Source organism: Dromiciops gliroides, chromosome 1 (genome assembly GCF_019393635.1).
Source record: "Dromiciops gliroides isolate mDroGli1 chromosome 1, mDroGli1.pri, whole genome shotgun sequence".
NCBI classification, from domain to species: Eukaryota; Metazoa; Chordata; class Mammalia; order Microbiotheria; family Microbiotheriidae; genus Dromiciops; species Dromiciops gliroides.
Window position 1 is genome coordinate 409,785,335 of NC_057861.1, and position 14,143 is coordinate 409,799,477.

General features: G+C 36.7%; 1 protein-coding gene across 1 annotated transcript in view; it reads right to left on the minus strand.

The window, feature by feature from the left end:
- The window catches only part of NNT (nicotinamide nucleotide transhydrogenase), a 121,853-nt gene that overhangs the window by 63,660 nt on the left and 44,050 nt on the right, over positions 1-14,143 (minus strand). Inside the window, 7 exon segments of the mRNA XM_043969262.1 lie at positions 1,614-1,809; positions 4,415-4,560; positions 6,143-6,253; positions 8,759-8,920; positions 12,400-12,553; positions 12,795-12,986; positions 13,609-13,742. Of these exon segments, the coding sequence (XP_043825197.1) occupies positions 1,614-1,809; positions 4,415-4,560; positions 6,143-6,253; positions 8,759-8,920; positions 12,400-12,553; positions 12,795-12,986; positions 13,609-13,742 (1,095 nt within the window).

Sequence of the window (14,143 nt, forward strand, 5' to 3'; positions counted from 1 at the left end):
GACAAAAAAGGAAGATAATAAATGTTGGAGAAGCTGTGGGAAAATTGGAACACTAATGCATTGTTGGTGGAGCTGTGAACTGATCCAACCATTCTGGAGAGCAATTTGGAATTATGCCCAAAGGGTGATAAAGCTGTGCATACCCTTTGACCCAGCAATTCCACTTTTAGGTCTTTTTCCCAAAGAAAACATGGAAAGGGGAAAGGGACCCACATGTACAAAAATATTTATAGCTGCTCTTTACGTGGTAGCAAGGAATTGGAAGTTGAGGGGGTGCCCATCAATTGGGGAATGGCTGGACAAGTTGTCGTATATGAATACAATGGAATACTATTGTGCTGTAAGAAATGATGAGCAGGAAGAGTTCAGAGAAACCTGGAGGGTCTTATGTGAGCTGATGATGAGTGAGATGAGCAGAACCAGAAGAACATTGTACACAGTATCATCAACATTGAGTGTTGACCTACTGTGATGGACTATATTCTTCTCACCAATGCAATGGTACAGAAGAGTTCCAGGGAACTCATGATAGAAAAGGATCTCCAAATCCAAGAAAAAACAAAAAAGAACTGTGGAGTATAGATGCTGATTGAACCATACTATTTCTTTTGTTTTGGGTGCTGTTGTTTTTTTTTTCTATTTTGAGGTTTTGCATCACTGCTCTGATTTTTTCTCTTGTAACAGGATTAATGCAGAAATAGGATTAATGTTATTATGTGTATATATATATATATGTGTGTGTGTATATATATCTATATGTATATGTATATAGATATATAGATATAGCCTATATCAGATTACCTGCTGTCTAGGGGAGGGGGGAGGGAGGGGAGGGAGGGAGAAAAATCTGAAATTGTAAAGCTTGTATAAACAAAAGTTGAGAACTATCTTTACATGTAATGGAAAAAATAAAATACCTTATACATAAAAAAATAAAATAAAATAAAATAAAATAAAATGATTATACAGGGGGGCAGCTCAGTGGCGCAGTAGATAAAGCACTGGCCCTGGATTCAGTAGAACCTGAGTTCAAAAACAGCCTCAGGCACTTGACGCTTACTAGCTGTGAGACCTTCGGCAAATTACTTAATCCTCATTGCCCCACAAGATTGTACAGGAACAAATTAAAATAGTACTTTAAAATCATTTCTAGCTAATAGCTACAGGTTGGTTTTCACCCTGGATGCATTTTTGCAGCAGAATAAGACTTAAACCTGATATAAGTAAACAATAGCTGTAGTATTCTACTCAGTGATCAGTTAACTAGGCAGAAGAAAGCAGCCTACATTTTTCTTGAAAGATATAATAGTTGCCTTATTTTTTATGGACCCTAAGGAAGACCACAGAAGCCCATTTGCCCTGGGAACTTTCTACATCAATACCTTAGATATCCTCCGAGGGTAGTTAAACAGTAGCATGGGGCAGGGATGGAACGTGCCTTCAGAGGTTGAGAAGTACTCACTAATCATGGAATTTTATAATGTTAGCTATTATAGGCTTCCTAGAAAAGGCAAAATCCAAAAAGTCCAGGTTCATAGTGGGAGGGGAACCCACTTTAGTGACTCTCATTTTAAGGTTTGTGATCTCTTCGGTATTTACATCCAAGCACTTACCAATGGTGCCACCCAGAGTCATTGCCCCAGACATTTGAGCTAACAATTCTGGATTCGGATTAAGACTTCCCAGAGTGGCTGCCAAACCTCCAGCAACACCAATCATGCCCAGGGCATTTCCAAGACGAGCAGTTCCTTGCGTGGAAAGACCAGCCAGAGCACCGACACAACACAGACCTGAGCCCAGATACATCATCTTTTAAAGAGAGGGAGAAAAAGATTATATTATCAGAACTTTCCATTTCTTAGAAAAGAGAGAGTTGCTCTTGAAAAGTCATGAGTTTCCAAGGACAGATTTTAATCTTAACCAAAATGATTAAGAGAGAAAGTACTCCAAGGCTTTTTTCCCAATTTTTTAAAGAATTTATCCTATTTGTTAGTATAGGAAGGGAAAAGGAGGTTTTTGAGACAGCTTCTCCAATAGACTCCATGTTCACATTAAGAGGTTACACCAATCCTGGGTAGCTTTGTGGCTCTAAGTGAATATTAAATAAAATTCTACCATGACTGTACCCTGAACTGATTTCTATGAAGGTCACAGTTTAAAAGTTTCACATAAATCACCAACTCCAAATACAGATCTGTATAGTCAACAGTCATCAATTAAGCCTTTATAATAGATTATTGTTTTCCATTCACTGTGGCACATTTTTCATTTCAACAAGTGAGTTGCTTTCATCACCTCTACACCCTAGAAAAGGGATAGGAAGATCCGATCTACATTTTCCCCCAAGATTTTCCTTCCCTTTTTTTAAGCACAAAAAGATTTTTTTTTTAAGTATTAATAAACTCCGAGGGCAGTTAGGTGGCGCAGTGGATAGAGCACCAACCCTGGAGTCAGGAGTACCTGAGTTCAAATCCAGCCTCAGACACTTAACACTTATTAGCTGTGTGACCCTGGGCAAGTCACTTAACCCCAATTGCCTCACTTTTAAAAAAAATTAATAAATTCCAGTTTTGAACTTAACCTCAGTTCAAGTACTGGATTGGCCATTTACTCAAAATTGAAATCTAGCAATACAAAGAGAATTCAAAAACAGTTCCCATAATCAAAGAGATAATATTCTTTTCTTCTTCTTTTTTTCTTTTTGAGGGGCAATAAGGGTTAAGTGACTTGCCCAGAGTCATACAGCTAATGTCAAGTGTCTGAGGCGGCATTTGAACTCAGGTCCTCCTGAATCCAGGGCCGGTGCTTTATCCACTGTGCCACCTAGCTGCCCCCAATAATATTCTTTTTTAAAACATTTTTACTTCTATCTTTTGTTTTTACATTGTTTTGATTTCTCCTTGACTTCTTTCCCTTCTCCCCTCTCAAAGAGTCAATCCAATAGCAAAGAATTTAAGAGAAAGAGAAAAAAATCTGTAAAAACAATCAATACATCAAAATAAATCTGACATATCAAATATATATAATGTCAAAAGCTTACATTCTATAGGGGGGAACAATAGGTACATAGGTACATATGAGATACATGAAGAATAGATGGAAGATTAAGACCAGATTTAAGGATTTGATTTAAATCTATTCATGGTATGCCTAACTCTGAGTCCACTTTGTTTTTTATGAAAACATTACTTTAAAAAAAGAACCCACCTACTTTAAAATGGACATGTTGTCTAGCATAAGGTAGGTGATACAGTAGAAAAAACCATTGGGCCTAGAGTCAGAATGAAATGAGTTGAAATTCAGCCTCAGATACTTACTAGATGTGTAACTCTGAACAATTCATGTAACTATTCTGTGCCTCGGTTTCCTCATCTGTAAGATGAAAATAATAACAGTACCTACCTCCCAGGGTGGTAGTGGGGATAAAGTGAAATAATATTTCTAAAGAATTTTATCTTGATCATGATCATGATGATGAAAATGACAATGACAACCGTTTTAGCAGCAAGAGTAACAAGGAAAATATCATGCATATAATAGGTACATAATAAATAATCATCAAACGGAATGTCCAAAGTGTTAAGAAAAATGTCCAAGGTTTGGTAGAGAAAAGAAAAAGTGATTCTAACTCAAATGCCTAGCATTTAAAAAATGATAAATAACACTTGTAAAGAAGTTTTATTTTTAAAAAAATTCAGGGGCAGCTAGGTGGCGCAGTGGATGGAGCACCGGCCCTGGAGTCAGGAGTACCTGAGTTCAAATCCGGCCTCAGACACTTAACACTTACTAGCTGTGTGACCCTGGGCAAGTCACTTAACTCCAATTGCCTCACTAAAAAAAAAAAAATTCATCCATTTTTTTCCTTTTGTCACAATAACTAGGTAACTTGAATTGGCAGAATGGTACTGCCATACTAGAAGGGCAGCTAAGCAGCACAGTGGATAGAGTGCCAGGCCTAGAGTCAGGGACCCAAGTTCAAATCTGACCTCAGACACTTACTAGCTCTGTAACCCTGGACAAATAATTTAACCCTGTTTGCCTCAGTTTCCTCAACTGTAAAATAAGCTAAGAAGGAAATAGCAAACCACTCTAGTAACTTTACCCAGAAAACCCCAAATGGGGTCACGGAGAGTCAGACACAACTGAAAATGACTAAACAACAAAACTATCATGCTCTATTTACAAATGGGGAAACGGGCCAAGAAAGATAGGTGGCTTACCCCTGTTACACAAGTAATTAGTGGTAGAGCCAAGTTCCATGACTCTTAGCCCCATTGCTCTTTCAATTCTACCAAAATGCCTTCAGCTTTATTGCTTTGATTGGTTCAACAGATGGTTGCATACTCCCAAATGCAAGATTTAATTGGAAAGGAAAAAAAGTATATTGATGAAAAAAAGTGAATTAACCCCTTACCTGTTCAATGTTGTAACCACCATAGAGTGAAGCTAAATAACCCCCAACAAAGGTACCTGCTGGGAGCAGATACAAGTAGTTGTATTCAGGGGGATCATTCGGACGTTTGAACATGTCCAACATCCTCTGGGTCACCAGGAAACCACCTAATTAAAGTAAATGGAATTTGTTAAGTAAAGAAATGGCTTCATATAAAAAGACAGCTAATTAAATAGGTGGTATAGTATTCTTATTTTAAGGGAACCGTTATAACCTATTTTATAACTATAAAACATGAGGAAGTATATTATATAGGAAGCAAGTTCAATTAGAAAAAAATGTTATCAGAGTATAGAACCAATTATTTCCACATGACTAAAAATAATAGCATTTCAAATAGAATGAGAATACAAAAGCTCAAAGGTTGTGAATCTATTTCCAACTTGCTGTTCTGCTTATTAAACAATATTAAAATTAATTCTGATAAAACAATCAAAACAATACTATGTCAAGAGTTCATAGCATCATAGATCTAAAGTTAGAAGTAGCCTTGGGTCATCCGGTACAACCCTCTCATTTTACATGTGACAGCTGAGGCCCAGAGAGGTACAATAATTTGAGCAAACTCACACAAGTATAGCAAATGTCAGATCCAGCATTTGAACACCAGTCCTGGAGTCAGGAAGACCCAAGTTCAAGTGTGGCCTCAGGCACTTACTAGTTGTGTGACCCTGGGGCAAGTCACTTAACTCTTTTTGCCTCAGTTTCCTCATTTGTAAAATTAATGGGAGAAGGAAATGGCAAATCGCTACAGTATCTCTGCCAAGAAAACTACAATGGGGTCACAAAGAATTGGACACAATTGAAAAACAACTTGAACAACAAACCTGTGACTCCAAGTTCAGGATTCTTTCTAATGGCACCGATGTATATTCAAGTTATTCAGATACCAAACAGTGGGGGAAAACAGCAATCCATGCTAGACTTTACATTTTCAGGAGCAATCATTGATATTGAGAGGGTGACAGATAGAAATTCAGAAAATTCTAAGCCTAGCTACAGATACTATACTGATATACCTGACCCAATTTAATTCTGAACTATGTATAAAATGATTCTCTAGTTTATCTAGAGCAAGAAATTCTTTTTAATCAAAGGAACTTCCAAGAAACCATAATTTTAAAAAATGGGTCTCATGACTTGAGAACAAATTTTTTTTTAGTTCCTAATTGAATTCCTACATAGCTGACAGTACTCAGTCTCTTGTTGTTGAGTTGTATTAGTTCTTCAATCTCCGTTAAAAAAACAGCATAAGTCAGGGCAGCTAGGTGGCACAGTGGATAGAGCACTGGCCCTGGAGTCAGGAGGACCTGAGTTCAAATCCGGCCTCAGACACTTAACACTTACTAGCTGTGTGACCCTGGGTAAGTCACTTAACCCCAATTGCCTCACTTAAAAAAATAAAAAATAAAATAAAATAAAAAAACACAGCACGAGCAGGGGCAGCTAGGTGGTGCAGTGGATAAAGCACTGGCTCTGGATTCAGGAGGACCCGAGTTCAAAATCCAGCCTCAGACACTTGACACTTACTAGCTGTGAGACCATGGGCAAGTCACTTAACCTTCATTGCCCCACAAAAAAAAACCAGCACAAGCTACGCATTTTAATTATTTTCTAGATATAACAGTAGATGAACAAGGGAGCTAAAGTTTCACAGGTGAAATATTGTCAACAGGAGAGTCCAGGTACCTGCAATGTTGACAGAGGATATGAAAGCAGCAAGTGCAGCAAGACCCTGAGGAGCATTGGAAGGATACATGTGTCCTCCCATTAGTGCCAGACCTCCAACTGCAGTCAAACCTAGGAAGGAAGAATCAAACAGAGTGACAGATAAAGAAGCTGCCAAGTCAAAATAATGCTACCATCTCACTTCAATCATGCATAAAGAGGTATAGAAGTACTCCAGTTTTTTAAAAGTCAATAAAACTCTATTAACTATTTCACAAAAATAATATAAATAATAATGTAACGTTGCCTCGCTAAGCAACATTTTCCCCGGACTGGGATGGTAATGTAGAAAAAGTCCTGGTCTAGGAAGCAATACTAGGTTCGAGTTCAGAGCAGCAAGATCCACACCAGGAGGCGCATCATCGTTTGGTGAATTTGAAAGCCCGGCCTCTTCTTTTATTAGCTTTAGAAGTTTGCACAAGTTACAGCCTCAATCTAGACCAAAGTTTCTTCATCCATAAAGTAGACTAGCACTTCAAACAGTGCCTGGCACATAGTAGATACTTAATAAAATTTTACTGACCAACTGAATGACTAGAGATTAGATCAGAATTCCTTAAAACTTAGAACTATTTTCTCAACCCTGTGAGGTGAATAGTGCAATTATTATCATATCCACCTCATAGATGAAGAAACTAAAGGTAAGAAAACAGAAGCGACTTGCCCAAGATCATAACTATTAAGGGGCAGTGGAAGAATTTATCACAGAAAAGATCCATGCCCTGGCCAAATGGTCTTTGAGGACTCTTCCCATCCTGGTATTCTGTCACTTCTGCCGCTTGATGCAGCTTCCCCATGGGACTAAGACACTAAAGGTCCCAGTCAACAAGGAAATTACATATTATGTTTCAACATGGTCCATCCACCTCAAATATGTTATATTGCTAAAAATATTTTTGGTCTAAGGGGATATCAAGAGAAGGTGCCTATTAACCCATGAGTTATATACCAGACCCTTTTTCCAGGAACACTGAAAATATCCACTTAGTTTAAATTATACTATTCCATTTGATTTTCATACTTGATGTTTTAATATAATGTAGTTTTATGTGAAGCAAAATATCTAACCTCTACCCCCAAACTCCCTGAGGGCAGGGACTATTTTATTTATATCACAATATCTCCAGCACCTAAAACAGTGCCTGTCATATAGTAAGCACTAATTAATGCTAACTGAACTATGTATCAATAGGTCCCTAGATATTTTCAAACTCTGCTAAGTAGCTCAGCACAAATACACTGAAACACCAAAATTTGCAACAGCAACCAAAACAAAACCTTTAAAATAGCTCACATTTAGACTTAGCTATTCTCAGCAATAAAATGATCCAAGACAATTTCAAAAGACTCATGATGTAAAGTGCTCTCCATAGGGGCAGCTAGATGGCGCAGTGGATAGAGCACCGGCCCTGGATTCAGGAGAACCTGAGTTCAAATCCAGCCTCAGACACTTAACACTTACTAGCTGTGTGACCCTGGGCAAGTCACTTAACCCCAATTGCCTCGCAAAAAAATGCTCTCCATATCCAGAAAAAGAACTATGGAGTCTGAATGCAGATTGAAGCATACTATTTTCATTTTTTTATTGTTTTTTGTTTTTTTCTTTCTTGTGGTTTTTCCCTTTTGTTCTGATTCTTCTTTCAAACATGACTATGTCAGATTGTTTGCTGTCTCAGGAAGAGGGGAGGGAAAAGAGGGAGGCAGAAAAATTTGGAACTCAAAATCTTACAAAAATCAACATTGCAAATTATCTTTATGGGGGCAGCTAGGTGTCACAGTAGATAAAGCACTGGCCCTGGATTCAGGAGGACCTGAGTTCAAATCCAGCATCAGACACTTGACACTTACTAGCTGTGTGACCCTTGGCAAGTCACTTAACACTCACTGCCCCGCCAAAAAAAAAGAAAAGAAAAAGAAAATTATCTTTATATGTAATTGAAAAAATAATAAAATACTATTAAGTAAAAAATAAATAAAATAGCTCACATCACCAAATCCCCCAAATGGATTTTATTTCTACCTGAAGAAGCAACAACACATTAAGACACCAAGATTTTCTGAAACAATTGTTTTGGTTTTATTTTGAATAAAAGTATTTTATTATTTTCCAGTTACATGTAGAGATGGTTTTCAACATTTGTTTTTATAAGATTTCTAATTTCCAATTTTTCTCCTTCCCCCCCTCCCCTAGACATGTTATAAGATAAGAATCAGAGCAAAAAGGAAAAACCTCAAAAAAGAAAAACAACAGCACCAAAAACAAAAGAAATAGTATGGTTCAATCAGCATCCATATTCCACAGTTCTTTTTTTTTTTCTGGATTTGGAAAGCCTTTTCCATCACGAGTCCTTTGAAACTTTCTTGTACCATTGTATTGGTGAGAAGAATCTAATCTATCACAGTTGATCAACACATGTTGATGATACAAAACAATTGTTTTTAATGAACTCATATAAGCTTTAAGCATGCTGTTATTTAAAGTACAAATATTGTTGGATTAAAATAGCAAAAATTATAAATCTATGAAACCTAACCTGGAGGAAAACTCTAGGAAAATTTAGACTAAAAGTCCCATACCTGAGATAGCATTAGTTACAGACATCAGAGGTGAATGGAGAGCAGGGGTGACACCCCAAACTGTGTGGTAGCCCACAATGCCAGCTAATCCAAAAGTTGTCACCATCTGAGAGAAGGCTGAATTGGGAGCTACAATGCCCAAACCAAGTATACCAGTTAGACCTAGAGAAAGACAACATAAAAAATGTTATTAGAAATCTGACCTAATAAAGTTAAAAGCCCACACTAAAGAAACTATGTGGAATAGTCCATGCTTTCAAAGTCCATTTATTTCCTCTGACAGCCACAGTAACGTTTTTTTTTAAATAATGAAAAGTAAATTTTTCACAATTAATAATAGGAGGCCAATGAGGAGAAAAGATGAGGGCTGCAACTCTCTCCTTTCAATGGAGCAGTGGTACTAAAATAGAATCTGTGCTGACACGTGTGCTTGATATGTTGGTTAGTTTTGTTTAATTGACTTTTTTCTTTGCTCTATGGAAAGGCAAACCAGGGGAATGGGAAATACTTGAAAATGACTGGGAAGTAAAAATGAATATCATCAATTAAACCAAATAATGAATTTAAGTTTGGGGAGGAAAAGGGAGCCTGAAATATTCATGATCAAAACTTAGTTCCTTAAGAATACAAAAAAAAGAAAATTTCAAAGCTAGTAATATTTATAAATCATTTCAACAATAATTTAAACATTTTCCTCTGACTCTCCACCCACACCGCCCCACCCCCCCCGCCCCAACTATTCCGTGTTATAATCAAACATGGACAGGGTCATTTAGCTGTTAAACAAATCTTCTTATTCCCTAAATCACAGGCCTGTAGACAATGCACCAAGGCATTTTTCAGTTTGGCCAGGATATAGCTTTGACAAAGCCAAATTTATGCCACTCTAAAATTTGGCTGAGTGAGGGAAGGACATTTAAAAAGAGTAGGAAGGATTTCATTCACTCCGGCACCTCCCTAAAACATATGGTGTCCACCAGCCCAGGGAGCCAAAGTGTTGCAATTGCTCCTGAATCTGGATTGTTCTGTTGGCCTGGGCCATGAGCGCCAGCTTCAACACCAAGTCAGCAAATGTGATTTTAAAAAGAAAAAAAAACATAAATTAAATTAAGAATGTGCAGAAGAATACAGTCAGTTCTGAACATACATATTTAATTATCACCCTCCTTAATAACAAACATATGTGTGGCTATTCCTCTCCAGAACAGGGTTACCTAGTGGTAAGTGAGGGGGAAAGAAGCGGGGGGAATGAGAGCAAGAGAATCAACTTTTTTAACAGGGTAATCCTCTTGAGGTGAAATGTCATTCTACATATGAAGCAACAGGAGTATTTAGGAAAGCTCCCATTCAGAGGACCTGGGTTCAAATCCCAGCTCTCTTGCATAATAGCTGTGACCTTGGACATATCACTTGATTTCTCTTGAACTCAGTTGTCTCATCTGTAAGGGGGTTAGAGCCCTTCTAGTTCTTAACCTGTATTCAATAATCTCTAAGATCCTTCCAGTTCTAAATGTACTATTTTACAAGCATGCAGAAGCATAGTCTAATTTTCTTCTATTATTTCCACTGACAAACTATTTCAAAATGACTGGCTACTTAACTATTAGCAGCATAATTAAATAATAGATAAGCAGTACCTAAATTTTATAGGTTATCCAAGACTTTTTTATAACATATTCATTCATGTCTCACACAAACGAGGTGACATTTTGAAAGTTTTCTTTCGAATTACTAAACTGGTACTCTTGGGCCAGTTTTTATAACAGTTTCTTCTAGGATGCTCCTTTGATCCTTTTCCAAAGAACTAAAGAACTACACTGAAAAGATGAATGGACTTTCTATTAAGATAATAAACAAAAAGTCAGTGTGGTACAAAGGAAAGCCCACTGGACTTGAAGTCAGAAGACTTTCATTTGCATCCCAGCTCTACTGGCTGAGCGGCCTGGAGCAAGTCCCATAACTTCACTGATCCTTAGGGCCTTTCACCTGTAAAATGCAAATGCTAATCCCTGTGCTGTCTGCTTCACAAGATTAACATGAAGATCAAATGGAAGTGATGTAACTGTAAACTACTTAAAATGTTATTATGTATAAAAGCTAAACTAAGAAAAATAAGATTTAATAACTCTCGGGGTTATCTAAAATATTATAGATTTTTTTAAGTTTCTCCATTTTGGGAAATGTTATTTAGTCAGCTCTAATCAATGATTTTAAGTCCACTAGAACATACAAATGAGAATAATATGCAGAAATAATTCATAAGACAAAAGGAAATCCAAAAATGTTTCCTTCCTAAGCTGGAATTCAACACTTTTATGTTTTATTTAAAGGCAATGGCCATGACTCGAAGAAAATGTAATGAGGTTCAAGACAAGAAATCAGTAGTTAAGATTTCAATAATTTCAAAAGGCTTTAGGAGAGATGCTTCACTACATAGACAAACAGGCATAAAGTTAAAGGTACAAAAAAAAATTAACCACCATATTGAAATGAGATGATAAATGCTGATGACAGTCTATCCATTCAGAACCAGGAGCCAAGAAGCTGAGATTTAACAAGCTAATAAGCCTTTGTAAAAGGAGAATGGCTTGTTCAGTTTGATAATAAATAAATGGATGGATGCATGGATGCACGGATGCATGGATGCATGGATGAAAGAATTAATGATCACAGGATTTACTGGGGAACTTTGAACCATCTAAAAGTACAAAAGTTAGATTTGTCTATTAATTGTTAATAATTATACTTCTGCTTTTGGTCAGGAAAAGCTCTAAGTTAAAAGGGAAATTTCTGACCAAAGAACTAAAAGTCTATCTACAATCATTCCCTATATTAAATATTCCTAGAGGAATAATCATACCCAGGGTGAGCATGTGTTACTATCTATAACCATACTTTAAATCTATAACTGTCACAGTTAGAAACAAGTAATTACTAGTAAGCTGTAAACAAGACAAGAATTAAAAGGTCCTCAACTAGTCTAACAAGAATATTAGTTCGATACATGATAGCTATACCTGTATCCCAGTTCTTATTCTTCAAAACAAACACCTGGATTCCCCAGTGTTACCCAACTCTGTAGACAATCATGGTTGGTTTTATGCCCACCAAAAAAAGGAAATAAGTGGTTTATCTTCATACATTCAATAACATATGTTCATATTCTGCAAATTCAATAAAAGTCAAAACACTTTAACCATTTCACTCTATTGTGAAATATTTCACAAGTTCTTCCTCTAAAGGAAAGATAGTAATTTTTTTCAGAATCATGTTTATCTTGTTTTGTCCTTATTTGATTTTATTTGATTAGATTATTAAAATTCTAGCTTATAGAATCATGTTTTTTCAATGCAAAAAATAGCCATACATTGGATGACAAAAGAAATCCGTTTATACCAAAACATAGTGTCAACTTTTTTAAGTTCATAGGTCCCAAGTTAAGAACTCCTGCCTCTAAGGGAAAATTATTTTAAAAGGGCCCAATTGCCAGTGAAATCAAATGAAGAACATAAGGCTGTCAAGAGATTTTTAAGTAAATTTGGTACCTAATACAGTACTATGGAAGCTCAATACACAATCTCAATGTGGGAAGGGGCAGGTAGGAGTAGAGGAGCAGGAGAGGCAAGTGGGCTATCTCTCACCTGCTGTGTAGGCAGATGCTGTGGTCATGGTCTTGCGGAATGGGGTAAGAGCAGCTGCTTTCTCAGCTTCTAGCTCGGCTACAGTCTTTGGTTTCACAGGGGCTCCCTGAGGAATATTTTTTGGTGTCGGTGCTGGGAAAATTATCTTGCCATCCTAATGGAAATTAGAAAAGACTTAAAAAATTAAATAAATATCAGAATAACAAAAATGTTTAAAGTAAATAGTCACAACGCTGGGTAATTTTTTTTGTTTTGCTAAAAAGCTATTTCTCTTATATACACACCCATAAATTTTTGTTACAACACACCCACAGAACCCCAAAGCAATTTTCTGTCTTAAAGAGAAATCCATAAAAGACAATCCACATGACATAAGAATTAATAGGCTTACTTACCTTCATTACCACAGTCCCCCTAATAACGTGGCCCATTGTGCCAAAGTCAAAGTCATCTTTCACCTCAAAGTGGAAATTATCTTTGTCAGGGCTGATTGCCTTTAGAAGTTTGATGATATTGTTTGAATACAGTGTACTGGCCTGGGTAGCCATTCGACTAGGAAGGTCTGTGTAGCCTATGTGAGTAACTCCCTAGACAAATGAAAATAGAGTTAACAAAGTTTATTACCAAATTTTAAAACATAGGATAGTTTTAATTTCATTCAATCAAATAATAAGCATTTATTAAGTTCCTTCATTGAGCCAAATACTGGGTAAACAATGGGGATCCAAAGAAAAGTCCCACCCCTTAAGGAGCTCATAGGCTAATAGTAATTTATAATTATAGCTAACTCCTATATATTTAAATATTTTCAAAATGTACCAATAATTTCATATAGAGAGAGAATATGATTTTTTTAAATCCCTTTTAAGAAAAAGCCCACCTTGGCATTAGTGTTTCCAATTATAAAATATTGATGACAGCTTCACCAATCTGCCAGATAGTGCAGACCACCCTCTCCCCACCCCCACCCCACCCACCCCACCCACCCCCTACACAAACCCAAGTCTAATGCAAGCTCTTCAAGGGCAAGAGTGGTTTCATTTTTTTCTTTGCATCCCTGATAATGAAAATTATCATGCATGTAGAAAATGCTTAATAAATTCTTGTTGGATTAATACTTTTATAAGCAACATTTTGGTTCCTGGACACAGGCACATACTGCATCAGCAAAATGCATGATCACTGTAACCATTACTGTTGTAACAATACCTTGTGGACATAAAGTTCTCCTGGCTTAGTAGTTTCAAAGTTTCCTCCTGCTTCAGCTGCTAAATCCACAACAACTGAGCCTTCCTTCATCGATTCAATCATGTCTTTCGTAAACAAAATTGGGGCTTTTTTACCTAGGGAAAAATGAAATCATAAATAAAGGAGCACTAATTATGCATGTTAAAAACCAGTCAAGCTAAGCTAAGAATTTTCTTAATGATTGTGGCAATAATCTCTTGTATGCTACCCCTTTAATTAAGGTTACAGGGTACTCATCCCAAACCATAGGTTATTTCCAATAATCTATAGACAATGTGATGCAAAGGAAAATGACCTTGTCTTAGAATCAGAGATGTGGATTTGAATGCTGGCTCTAAGTTTCGGTTTCTTCATCTATAGAACGGGAATATAATGACACACTTCCCATCTTGCAGGTTTGTTGTGAGGAAATCATTTTGTAAAATGTAAAATGTAAAGTGTAATAAAGCATAATCTATAATTATTAGATTGTAAAATTCTCATGCCTGTCTAATAA